This window comes from Canis lupus, chromosome 16 (genome assembly GCF_011100685.1).
Source record: "Canis lupus familiaris isolate Mischka breed German Shepherd chromosome 16, alternate assembly UU_Cfam_GSD_1.0, whole genome shotgun sequence".
Taxonomy (NCBI): Eukaryota; Metazoa; Chordata; class Mammalia; order Carnivora; family Canidae; genus Canis; species Canis lupus.
In genome coordinates this window covers 28040804-28053810 of record NC_049237.1, presented here as the reverse complement: position 1 = coordinate 28053810, position 13007 = coordinate 28040804, and the positions used below count along the sequence as shown (strand labels likewise).

At 41.4% G+C, this 13007-nt stretch overlaps 2 protein-coding genes across 3 annotated transcripts in view; one reads left to right on the top strand and one right to left on the bottom strand.

Moving 5' to 3' along the window:
* Window positions 1-402: 402 nt before the first annotated feature.
* On the bottom strand, window positions 403-11852 carry LSM1 (LSM1 homolog, mRNA degradation associated). Its single transcript, XM_038560083.1, has 4 exons — window positions 11424-11852; window positions 6305-6373; window positions 4787-4902; window positions 403-912 (listed from the first exon to the last, which is right to left on the bottom strand). Exons 1-4 carry the CDS (start codon window positions 11467-11469, stop codon window positions 742-744), a joined length of 402 nt encoding a protein of 133 aa, XP_038416011.1. The 5' UTR covers window positions 11470-11852; the 3' UTR covers window positions 403-741.
* BAG4 (BAG cochaperone 4) overlaps window positions 10845-13007 on the top strand; it is a 38055-nt gene continuing 35892 nt past the window's right edge. Inside the window, exon 1 of one of the 2 annotated variants that reach the window (XM_038560080.1) lies at window positions 10845-12297. In XM_038560080.1, coding sequence (XP_038416008.1) covers window positions 12028-12297 — 270 coding nt within the window. In that variant the 5' untranslated portion in view covers window positions 10845-12027. The remainder of the gene's footprint in view (window positions 12298-13007) is intronic. The other variant, XM_038560082.1, reaches the window with a different exon arrangement.

Sequence of the window (13007 nt, the reverse complement as noted above, 5' to 3'; positions counted from 1 at the left end):
TCACCTTAGTAAAGTGCTGGGTCTCATGGGAACGCAGTTTGGACTGGCTGTTGGTGAAGCAGTAACAGCAGGTATGGTTGTAATGCTGTTTCTCAAAACCGAGGCTTCTGATACCATCAGTTAACTGTAAAACTTCACTGAAAGCTCCTTCCTCAAGCCTCCTCAAGCCCTTGAGCTCCTCCACACTTCAAGAAAAGGTGTTTTTCTTATTAGACAAAAATATGAAAAGGGGAGAGGGGAAGACCTGCAAGATATTTAGGGTGAAAATATTCCTTCATAAGCCACTAGCAAATTGGAATTGTCGCTGAAGGGAGAAATCCCAGTGTGGACAGCTTATACCTTTGAGAGCAGAAACTTAATTTTATCTATTCATTGGAGGCAACTCAAACTTAGGAAATAGCATGAGTTTTCAGATTATTTTATTTACAAGTAAACGGAGAATGTCTCCTGTGAACACTAATTTGAGACAAGAAAGGCAACATAAAGCAGGGTTGCCAGCTCCACAGTGATCAAAATGATGTGTCAAAAGATCCTTGCCTCTGTTTTTTTTTTTTTTTTTTTAACAATGATTTTTGTCATTAAAAAGGGGGGGAAAGTGATTTCATGTTGTTCATGTGAAAGAACTCAAAAAGGACTTTTCAATACTCTACAGTCTCTAGTCAAATGAGTGAAGTGATCAGGATGTCACTTTCATTCAGTGACAGCCTTGCTCCCCAAAAGCAACAGCCTCTGAGCAAATGATTAATACTCGTCAAGGGTATCTGCCCGAGGAATGGAGAGACCCCGATCCTTCAGAGCTTGAACTTTCAGCTTCTCAGCTTCCAGCTTGGTCTGCTGTTCTACCCTTTGTTCTTCTAGGATTTCTTCAATAGACACTTGCTGGAGGGGTGTGTCACTCTCCTTTTCCAAGTCCTACAAAATAAGCAGGGTTGAAAAACTTCAACTGATAACCAAGAATAGAAAACATTACAGACCATTAGGCAAATGGATTCCTATGTCAGGCTTGGGTTATTTATCATAATTGTTACATGGCTGAAATACCCTTTTCCTGGGGACAGAGAAGCTTCCTAGAGAAATGGATGGCCACACTACTACAAAATACATACTTATATGAATGTGGTGGTAGGGATCGCTATCAGTGTGTATCACAGAGCTTTAAGTTACCTGCAGTCCTACAATACTCAAAGACTGCTTTTCTTAAAAAAAATTACATATTCATATATATGCATGAAGAGCTGTCTCCCCAACCCAAAGGATCCAAAAGAGAAGTTACTGAGGGCCAGATGGCTTTAAGTAAGTTTTGTATTTTTACATGATCAAAGTCAGCTTAATTCCTGGGGGTTTTGGCTCACTAAGAAGGTAGAGAACGGTGATTCAAAGAAGCACCCCTCACCCAAAGAGAATAAACTGCCCCTCTGTTCCATTAACCAGGAGGCTTTAAATCATAAAGCAAGATTCTTTCCCCCTCTATGGCAACAAATCTACAGAAAACCTTAATAGACCGGTTAGGTCACTAAACTAGTTTCAATCCAATATATTTCTCCACTGTTTTAATTACAGTATTTTTGTTTTTAAAAAAGTCATTTTTTCTGTTATTTTAAAAACACACGTGTACTGTATGAAATTTAGAAAACGGACGAGCAGAAAAATTACCCATAATTCTAGTATGAAACAATATTTTGGTGAATAGCTTTCTAATTTTTCCATGTATATATTGACTTGAAACCCCACAAAGCAATTAATTGTAATTTTTTCACTTACTCTGGCATAAGACACTTAATTTTTTTTTAAAGTAGGCTCCACATCCGGCACAGAGCCCAGCATGGGGCTGATATCAAGACCTGAGCTGAGATCAAGAGTTGGATGTTCAACCAACTAAGCCACCCAGGTGCTCCTATGCTTAATATTTTTATGTTTGAACACCATACAAGTATTTGGTAACTAATCTTATGCTGCAGAACCTTGCTATAAAAGCATCTCACTATCCATAGATTCAACTTATTCTCCTTAAAATGAACATACAGGTATTATTCTGTGTTTCTGTAACATGGAAAGACTATATATATGGGATATTCTTATTTCTTATCTTTTTTCTATGATTTTCAATCTTAAAATTCTGGGAAGGCATCAACACACAAACCCTCAGGACACTCCACCCTACTGCTGGGTACTAACACCACATGTGTTGCCAAGGCCTCAGAACCCACAGGCAGTGACATCAGGTGGAAGATCTTCACCAGAGAGATTAGAATGAAAGCCACACAAATTATATAAGCAAGTCCTGCCTTGGCTCGAATGTTAGCTGCCCTGGGCAAAATGTATCTTATCAAGTATAACCAGCCCTAACAACCCATGTGTAGCAGCTGAAGGGAAGACAATGTTCTTGGCATGGTATACTGCCTCTTGGACTTCTCAGTAAGTTATTCATTGAGTTGTTCATGTGGTTATGATGATGCCAATTTCCAACAATCAGTTTTATTACTTAAGGCTGTGTGCATCATCATCCTTGAGGCAGAATCTAGGGACTTCCTAAACAACAGATGTTTACAGACTCTAAATGGTTTCTGGGTATGAGTTTCTCTTGGGTGGGTACTTAATTTCTTCACACTGACTATTGATTGGTTCCTACAGCTGTGTAACCATTCTGAACCACAAGGCTTATAGCCGTACCACTGTAAAATTCCGCAGCATCCAAACCATTACCATTCAAGAGTACTTTCTCCACAAAAGAACTCCCAGGAAACAACGAATCTTCACGAACAAATTCAAGTTCCCTCCCTTTCCTCACATACATATACATCTACACAGGGGCACATTTGTGCCAATGCAACTGGCACACAATCATTTGTGGTGTCTACAACTAAAAAAAAACTGAAGCAGAGTATGTGTAAATATTTTAACTTAAATCATTTTTTCCTGATAGCAAGTCATGTTTCCTCTTTAAAAATTAAATTGAGAAAAGTATAAACAAAAGAAAAAAAAATCACGCATACTCCTACTGTCCAGAGATGGGTTAGCCCTTCTTTATATACTGGCAGAAGAGCACTTTACTTTGTAGTCCTTTACTACTGCCACTCCCCACACCTCACGGTGCTGTATTTCAATCTCTACATGTTACAACGAGATGACAATTCCTACAGCTGAAACATGCGAAAAATGATCTACTGAACCAAAATTATCAATCACAAAAACACTTTCAAAATTAGAAAAAAATATTTTCTACATTTCATAGCAGGACTTAACAATATTGCTATTAAGACTATTGATTAGTCATCTCTAGCTAACTGTTTCAACTTGAAGTCTCTGAGCCAACCTGACCCTGGCATAGATTATCTCCTTACTTTTCCAAACAGCTTATTGTTAAAAATCACTACAGACCAAACCACTTCACTTCAAAGAATTCCATAAACCAGATATAAGATGTGGTTAGGTATTGAGAAACTACTGAAAATGTTAAATGCCAAAGTTTTTTAGTTTAATTTTCCTGGCAAACCCAATAATCAAAGCAAAACCAAAGGTTTTAAACTAGGGATTTTTCTTGTTTTTTTTTTTTTTTTTGAGTAAATATTTTATGTAAAATATGATAATAAAATTTTATCTTCTTTTAAAAATGTCTGAGAACCACCGTATTGGACATCTGAAACTAATATAATACTGTATGCTGGGGCACCTGGGTGACTCATTTGGAGGAGCATGTACCTCTTGATCTTGGGGTTGTGAGTTCAAGCCCCATATTGGGTATAGAAATTACTTAAAAATAAAATCTTTATAAAAAAAAATAAAAAAACTACTGTATGTTAATTGGAATTAAAATAAAAACTTAAAAAGCCAAAAAACCCCACCAAGTCTGAGTACATCTATTAGCTATATAAGTTTTCTAATAGTTTTGTATGTATTTATATATGCCTACATATAGACATGTGCATATGTATGGTTATGTACATGTACATACACATACACACACACAGACCTACTACAGTAACAACATTTTAGAAGACTTAACTTTTCACCTGCCAACTGGTCTTCCTGGCATAGGTATAGAGGTATCCTCTTTGGTTGTGAGCTATGATCCAATGGAGGCTGAGCTCCATTCTCAGGAGTTAACAGAGAGGCTTTTCCTATAGGCCTCTTCTTTCTTTCCCCTTCCCCCCCTTAAAAGACAGGAACATCACAATGTATATGCAATGTCTTTCCCTCAAGCATTGCTCAGTAGCTCTAGGTCATGAAAATCTACTTGTAACCAATTGTTTAAAAGACTGCAAAATATTCCAATTGAGCATCTGCCTTTGGCCCAGGGCATGATTCCTGGCCGGCTCCCTACAGGGAGCCTGCTTCTCCCTCTGTCTCTGCCTCTCTCTCTCTCTGTCTCTCTCATGAGTAAATAAATAAAATCTTAAAAAAAAATTCCAATGCACATAAATCACACTTTATTAATTATTCACCTCTTGTTAGGTATTAAGTTTTTTAATTTTCTGCTGTTAGAGATAGCAGAAATAACATATTAATGAACATGTTTTTACAGTATGGCATTTTTATATCAGGTAAAATCAACAATACTTTGTTGCTAATGGGATCAAAATCTTTAAAATGCCAAGTGGCACTGAAACAAAGTTAATTATTCTCTCTAGTTTTCCTTTTACGTCTGTAGCTCTCCTGAACTAATGTGCTAGTTTCTGCTAGAAGCTGGATGCAATGTGGAAAATATACTTTTTCCTTCTTGAAAAGAAAAAGAAACCTAGCTAGCATAATTATGAAGACCCACAGCAGCTTAACAATTTTCACTTACTATTTCTCCTAGTAGGACCACATTTTCTCCTCTGACCACAAAAATCCCTCGAGGAATATCACCGTATTTTTTGCCCACATGAATACGCTCCACAGTCTGATGTAGCACTAAATTAGCTATAAGTGTATAGGGAAGAAATAAAGATATTTAGTTTAAATTATTGGGTAAAGGTCTGTTACTCCAATAATCAGTTATTTTGAGTAGAAAAGATTTCACTAAACATGATCTCCAAACTTTCTAATTCCGGGAAAAGCTAAAATTTTGAATAGTCTTCTTCTGTTTCATTAAGACACACCACTTAGGAGACTCCTAAACAGATGGAAACTGATAGAGTATTGGGTATTATGTTGCATTAACATGAATGATGGTGGGGACCAGTTACAAGAATTAAATTCCTTTACATCAGTGAGATTGTGACTATCGATGTGATTATAAGAAAATATAAATAGTCGGGATACTTGGAAGAATCTAAAGCCTAAACAACTGGAGAGGTCAAAATTCGTTTTTAGACAAAAAAACAAGTTTTCCTCTGTTGTGTAGGTTTGTGTATATGATGATTTACCAAAGATTTAACTTTGTTTCAGTACTTAGGATTCATTTAACCCAGTGCAGGTATCCATGGATTATGATACACAAAAACCTCTTTTCACTTTGTGAGATAACTGTACCTGGTAATGTGAGAATAAAGTCAGTATTTGCTACTTTTCCCCCAAGGTATTTTGATGAATTTGACAAAAGATTCAGAACCCCAGTCTGTTGTTAATAATTATTATTATTTTTAAATTGATATTATTTGTCTCATTTGAAGAAAAGCAAATATCTCTATCTTCTGTAATTCCTCTAAGTGTTTCAATTATGTTGCTTTTCCTTATGCCCAAATCCATTAGGAAATGTCCAACGAATGTTGATATGAACTGAGAAGTTCCTTGAAACAGAAGCAAATATAGATCTCTTTAGAAAAATGCAAGATGCAAAACAAAGACTGAGACTCTTTTGGGTCTGCTGTATCTCTCAAGTGTAAAATCTTGAGCTTAAAGTTGGGACCCCCAAAAAGTTCAGGAAATGCTTTCTATACAATTTTCATTGGACAAGGGGGATTACCTTCAGTGCAGGAACTGCTCTGAAGAATAGTCGCACCCAAGCAATGTACAAATGAGCAGCTTTTTCAGTGGCCTGAGTTTATTTCTATCGTTTGGCTCCCTCTACTGGGGAAAATAAAAAACAGTCCAAAACATTGTAATCCTATGTTCTAGTGAAAACCAGTTTTAGAAATACAAGCTAAAAACAAAAACAAAAACAAAAAACAAAAAACAAAAAAGAAATACTTGTTAGCTTGTAAATACTAACTTTTGAATCACCTGATCGTAATTTAGAAAAAAAGGACATAATGACTCAAAAACAGTATTCCATTATGCCAGACACTTGAAAAAGTTGCAGGATTAATGTCAACATTTAGTAACACAAACATACAAAAGCAGCTCTTATTATTCAGAGTATAAGTCTATAACTAGTACATACCAAATTGATCAATGCTTCTTAAAAAACCTATAAGCGTCCTTCCATCTCGAAGCAGGACCAAGTGCTTTTCTAGGGAGAGGAAAAAAGATCTTTAAAAATGAGAACTGTTAGCTTCAGCGAGTTTACAGGATTAATAATAAAAAAAAAGTTAATAGTTTAAGCTCTACCACTTCTCCCAATGTATTTAAGGCAAAATTAATTGGGAAATTAGTGGAAGGACCAAGGGATCCTGGGGTTTAGATGACAAGATTCCTGGTGAAAAGGATCAGAGTCATGTGGCAGAGTGGGCAAAGGACTGGGTGAGTTGACTGGAAGCCAGCCTCCCAGGTCTAGATGTTAATGTTGGCAGTTAAATCCTCCCAGTGTCATGTCAGTTTCTATATCCAAGGATTGAGGAGGTCTAGATAACCTTTATGGTCTTAATACTAGAATTATTTTCCTCTCAACTTAGAAGAGCCTCTATATCACATTTTGGGATCAGGGAAGGTTTTGAATAAAAACAATGCCTCAGACAGGTAAAATGAGCATGAGCAAAAATTCAGTAATATTTTTTGAGAGCCAACCACTGGTCTGGGGCTTAGATATACCGTAGAGAAGACGACTCAAAGTCACCAACCTTATCAACATATATTCCTGGTAAAGGAAGACAAACAAGTAAAAAAAAAAAAAAAAAAGGACCCACTGTGATTAATACAATGGAATAATACACAGGATAGCAGGATAGTATGATGAAGAGAGAGGGGAAGTAGCTACAGAAAAGAGAGTGGCTAGGGAAAACTTCTAAGAGAGACTTTGAGCTGCACTGAGGAACGACAAGTTGCTAGAATGGCCAAATTCATTCATCGATCATCTTTAATGATGCAGTTAACTGCATCTTTTTTCTTTAATGATGTGCATAAAGTACTTTCTAGAAGCATAACAGAGAAATAAGACAGTGATTCTTCCCTGAAGGAATTTGTAGTCTTCTTTGGGTTATAATTAAGTTCCATAAGAAAGCAAATCTTAATTATATGAGATTGAGAGAAACTAGCTAGCTAGAGGAGGTATCTGAATTGAGCCTTGAAAGATCACTTTTGGCCTCTGCGATGAATGACAGGGAAAGAGAGAGAAAGGAGAATCTGCAATTTAGGAAGCAGGGGGGAAAAGGCCTGTATGTATCCATACGTTTGGCTAAAAATGTGGGATATAAAGGGAAGTCAAAGGATATAAAGTCCAAAAAGTACCAGAAGCAGGTTCAGTTTGGTTTATACTTCACAAGAAAACATTGAAGTATGAACTGACAGAAAAGGGAAAGCAGAATGTGAGACATGAAGAAAAAACCTATACCAAGGCCAATGAGAAGGAAAAGGCAACAGAACTAAGACTGTGTAGTTCTGTTTTGTTTTGTTTTTTAAAGATTTTTCATTTATTTATTCATGAGAGAGAGAGGCAGAGACACAGGCAGAAGGAGAAGCAGGCTCCATGCAAGGAGCCCAACGTGGGACTCGATCCCAGGTCTCCAGGATCACATCCCGGGGTTAAGGCGGTGCTAAACCGCTGAGCCACCTGGGCTGCCCTGTTTTTGTTTTTTAAATATTTACGTATCTTTGAGAGAGAGTGCATGCATGTAAGTGCTCACAGAGGGAAGGAGCAGAGGAGGAGAGAGAATACTCGATCAGACTCCATACTGAATGCAGAGCCCAATGTGAGGCTTGATCCCAGGACACTGAGATCATGACCTGAATTGAAACCAAGAGTCTTGGTTTAACTGACTGAGCCACCCACACACCCCAAGACTGTTTAGTTTTAAGTGATGGGAATTTGTAAAGGTAGAGTATGATTGTATGTGGGGGTGCTGAAGAAATGAGTTAAGAAGATGCAGGAATTTTTTAAAAGATTTATTTATTTGAGAGACAGGGAGGGAGGGAGGAAGAGAGAGCACTCAAGTGCACGAATGTGGGAGGGAGGGGCAGAGGGAGAGAGAAACTCTAAGCAGACTCTAAGGAGACCCCAAAGCTCGGTGGGGCTCCACCTCTTGATCCTGAGATCACGACCTGAGTTGAAACCAAGTAAGATGCTTAACTGACTGTGACATCTAGGCGCCACAAGATGTAGGAATTTTGAGTCATGACAGAACAGATCATTTATCAAAAGTTGGCAGTAAAAGATTAAAGTGAAAGACTGTTATTAGTGATTCTAAAGTGCTAATCAGGGCATCTACATAGAAATGTCAACAGGGAGTTGGAAATATAAGGCTAGAACGTCAAAGAGGTCAGAATTAGAGGAATTTCTGATAGGTCTACAAAGAGGTGATACAATTATAAAAGTCCAGGAGCTCTCCTAGAATTTTAAAGAAAAAAGCACGGGGCACCTGGGTGGTTCAGTTGGTTGAGCAGCTGGCTCTTGAATTCAGCTCAGGTCATGATCTCAGGTTCCTGGGACTGAGTTTCATGCTCAGAGGGGAGTCTGCTTGGGCTTCTCTCTCCCTCTTCCCACCCCCTAAAATAAGTAAACAAATCTTAAAAAACAAAAACAAACAAACAAAAAAACAAAAAAAAAGGCAGACCAAAGATAGAACCTAAGGGGCCACCTATTTTAGGGAACAGTTAAGAGTTGGAGGAGTGAGAAAATTAGCAAGTACCAGTGCTGGAGAAAACAAACAAACAAACAAACAAACAAACAAAAAGAATTAAGAACCCAGTGGTATTAGTATCACAATATTACAGAGGAGAGGGAAGAACCCAGAAGAATGCATCAGATTTTGGCCTTTTAAGAATGCAGCTTCAGTGTGATGATAACAAAAATCAGATTGCAGGTATAATGGAGGTGGTCTACTGCAGGTGGTCAGGAAGTAGAATCAAAATGGAGAGGATTCAAAATGTTAAGGGGTAGGGGGATCCCTGGGTGGCTCAGCGGTTTAGCACCTGCCTTAGGCCCAGGGTGTGATCGTGGGGTCCCGGGATCGAGTCCCATGTAAGGCTCCCTGCATGGAGCCTGCTTCTCCCTCTGCCTGTGTCTCTCATGAATAAATTAAAAAAATTTTAAATAAAATGTTTAAAAAAATGTTAAGGGGTAAAGATATGAAAAAGGGATGGGAGTTTGATGAGGAGACATAAGTGGAAAAAAAAAAGTATGAGATGGACAGACAAGAATAAGAATATACATGAATGGAAGGATCCAGGGAGAGAGAGAAGATACGAGAGAAAAAGGGCATTAATGGAAGAAATAGGGGAAGAAAGAATAATAAAAGACCACAGACTGAAAAGGAATACCTCCTACTCAGATGAGAGGATGGGTGCATATGCAGAAAGACTGAGGAGAAAGGAGGAAATTGTGTGTCATTGGGGGGACAGCGAAGGGTACATAAGGAATGGTTTCAAACTTTTCAGTAAAGGAGGGGGCTTGGAGTCTACAAAGAAGGCGTTAGAGGGTTTGAGAACAAAAATTATTTTTAGTAGAACAGCAGGATTTATTAGGGGCTTCATATAATTCAGATACATAAAATGAGAGGTGGGCAGCCCCGGTGGCACAGCGGTTTAGGGCCGCCTGCAGCCCAGGGCGTGATCCTGGAGTCCCACGTCAGGCCTCAAGTCCCACGTCAGGCTCTCTGCATGGAGCCTGCTTCTCCCTCTGCCTGTGTCTCTGCCTCTCATTCTCTCTCTGTGTTTCTATGAATAAATAAATAAAATCTTTAAAAAAATAAATAAAATAAAATAAAATAAAATAAAATAAAATAAAATGAAATAAAATAAAATGAGAGGTGGGGGCAAAAGGGCATCCACAGACAACTAAAATTGAATTTTTCATTACATATTACAGGTGGATTTGTGCAATTGTTATTTATATACAAATACAGTCCAATTCACACTACATTTTCTTTCAATAGCAAAATCACTAATTTGGATTTATTTACTGATTTGTTTTTAAAGATTTTATTTATTTATTTAACTGAGAAAGAGAGCACAAGCAGGGGGGAACAGCAGGCAGAGGGAGAGGAGCAGCAGGCTCCGCTGAGCAGAGAGCCCCATGTGGGGCTGGATCCCAGAACTCTGGGATCATGACCTGAGCCAAAGGCAAACACCTAACGGATTGAGCCATCCAGGCGCCCCACTAATTTGGACTTAAAGAATGATTTCAGACAACGAAGAGAGTATGATCACAGACTCACATTTTATTATTTTTTTAAAAATTGTATTTTGAAGTACTCTCTAAGTAACCCAAAGTGGGGCTGACCTCACAACTCTGAGACCAAGAGTCACCTGCTCTACTGACAGAGGCAGGCAGGCGCCCCAGGGACTCACTTCTTAAATTTGCATACATAATAACCGTGATTGTTGTAACTTGTTTGGAACTGTGTAAACCACTTTTGCAGCAATTATAAGTTAATGAGACAGACCACAGGATTTTAAAGGATTAGAAAATGTTGCTTGAGGAGTAATTCACAGAAGAGAGCTTAGAAAGGGACAGAGAGGAGTCTTTCTTTTGCGCAGGACCGAACTCTTCTTTAGAACAACGATGGGGAGAAAAGGGAGGTCTTTTTAGTACAAGTAAGAGAAAACCGTCGAACAGAAAAATAAGTTTGAAGTGATTCAGCCTTTCCAGAAAAGTCAATACCTTTGTCTGAAAGTGCTGAAGAACCTGACGGTAAAAGGATATTGCAAATGGCTACACAGCATAAAACCTGCGTTTACTGCCAATTAAGTCCAACCGCTGCTATCTTTTAAAACGTTCGTTTCTTAACGAATCCTTTCTCTACTCTCATTCGTCTACCAGTAACAAGCTGGTACTTCGATATATATTGCAGGTGGGAAAGAGTGGACGTGGGGAGGGGCAACTCTGGCGTCTGGGTCTTGGCAGCCGCGTCCCTCCAAAGCAGGAGTGAATTCTACAGCTTGTGGCTTATCGGCCCACGGGCTGGTGGAGGCTGCGAGACGCAGGAGAGAGGCAGGCGGCTAGGAGGTGGACAAATGGAGTGCCTGAGGCTCTTCACTCACGTGGAGCATGTCAACGCCGAACAGCCAGAAGCGTGCTAAAAACACTCCCCCCGCCCCAGACTCCTTCTACGAGCTCCCCCTGAAGAGGTGTCCGCCCGGGAGGAAGGATCTCACCCGACTTCACGCAGAGGAGATGAGCTACTCACTGTCGATGTCCTCTATGAGGCTGGCGGTACCGGGCATATAGTTCATTTTGAGCTGAGATAAGGCTGCAGAGTATAGCGGCGGCGGGCCAGTGCGTCCAACACCTCCTTCTTTCTGACCGCAGTCGCCGCCTCGGCGGGACCGGGACAGGAACCCGGACCAGGAGCAGCACGTCCGCCCCGGCTTTCAGAAGCCGGGGCCTGCCGGAAACGCCTCCATATTATTCCCACCCACTTCCGGTATCACGTGCCCGTCCTCCGGAAGAGGCGGGACTGGCGCGGTCCCGGGACACCCATTCCCCGCCCCCGGTAAAAGGGGAAGAGGAAGCTAGATTGACTAGATGGTAGGGAAAACGTAGTCTCCCTTTTAAGAAACGCAGGGCTGCAGCTCGTCCTCCAGCTTCCCAGACAGCCGCCCCCCGCCTCCCCCGAGGCACGGACCTCCGTCCCACGACTCTCGGGACTCGCCGCCGAAGGGGCGGGCCCGAGCCAGGATTGGCTGCTGTCGGCCGACCCCTCTCCCTGCTCTCCAGTTCCTCTCGTCGGCGGGCGCTTGCGCCATGGGCTGGCCGTGGGGGGCGGGAAGCGCTGCGGGGCATTAGAGCCCATGTCGGCCTTGAGGCGCTCGGGCTACGGCCCCAGCGACGGTCCTTCGTATGGCCGCTACTACGGGCCGGGCGGGGGAGACGTGCCCATGCACCCGCCTCCGCCCTCGTATCCTCCTCGCCCTGAACCTCCCCAGCCTCCCATTTCCTGGCGGGTGCGCGGGGGCGGCCCTGCTGAGACCACCTGGCCGGGAGAAGGCGGAGGAGGGGATGGCTACTACGCCTCTGCAGGCGCCTGGTCAGAGAGCGGTCGAGCTGGAGGAAGCCACCAGGTAAGCTTCGGGCCATCTGTCCCAGGGGGGTTCGATAAGGGGAGTCTTTGGAGGGTGAGGGCCGCCGGGGTTGATAAGCCTCTGGAGTTCGTAATGGATTGGGTTTCATGTTTATTTTGCTTATGGGGGGTGCGTTGGAGAGACAGACGGGGTTTGTGGCTGGAGGGATATGCTTGTGTTCTCTGCGTCTCCTTCTTCGACCATAATAAATGTGTCTGCTACCATTAAAAAAAAAAAAGAAGAAGAAGAAAGATCCTCCGCTGACTTGATAAGCCGAGTAGCAAGGTGCGGAATCTCTCGCCTTGGGTTGACGTTGGGCTGGAAAGCTTTTGGAGCTCTAACAATTTATCCTGCGTGGCTCATATGGCCGGCTCTTCCCGAGAAGGGAGGTGGCTGCAGCCCCCGCTGCCACTCAGCAACCCCTCCCGACGGGAAAGAACCCTGCATGCAGGAGGAGGAGGGATCGGGCATTTAGCCCTTTGCCCCTAACGCTTTGTCCGGGGTTAACTCACCAGTAATCAATGTTGGAAAGCACCTTTACTTGGATTGTTAAGTTACGTTGCGGTTGCGACGTAAATGCCATTACAACCTCTCTCTTTTATGATTTAATAGTTGGCCCCTGAGAGGTTAACTCACTTGGGCAGTAGAGGTCTCCCTGGGTTTTTGAAGGTTCACTTTATTGCCACTTGGTTTTTTAGGAAGGACCTACA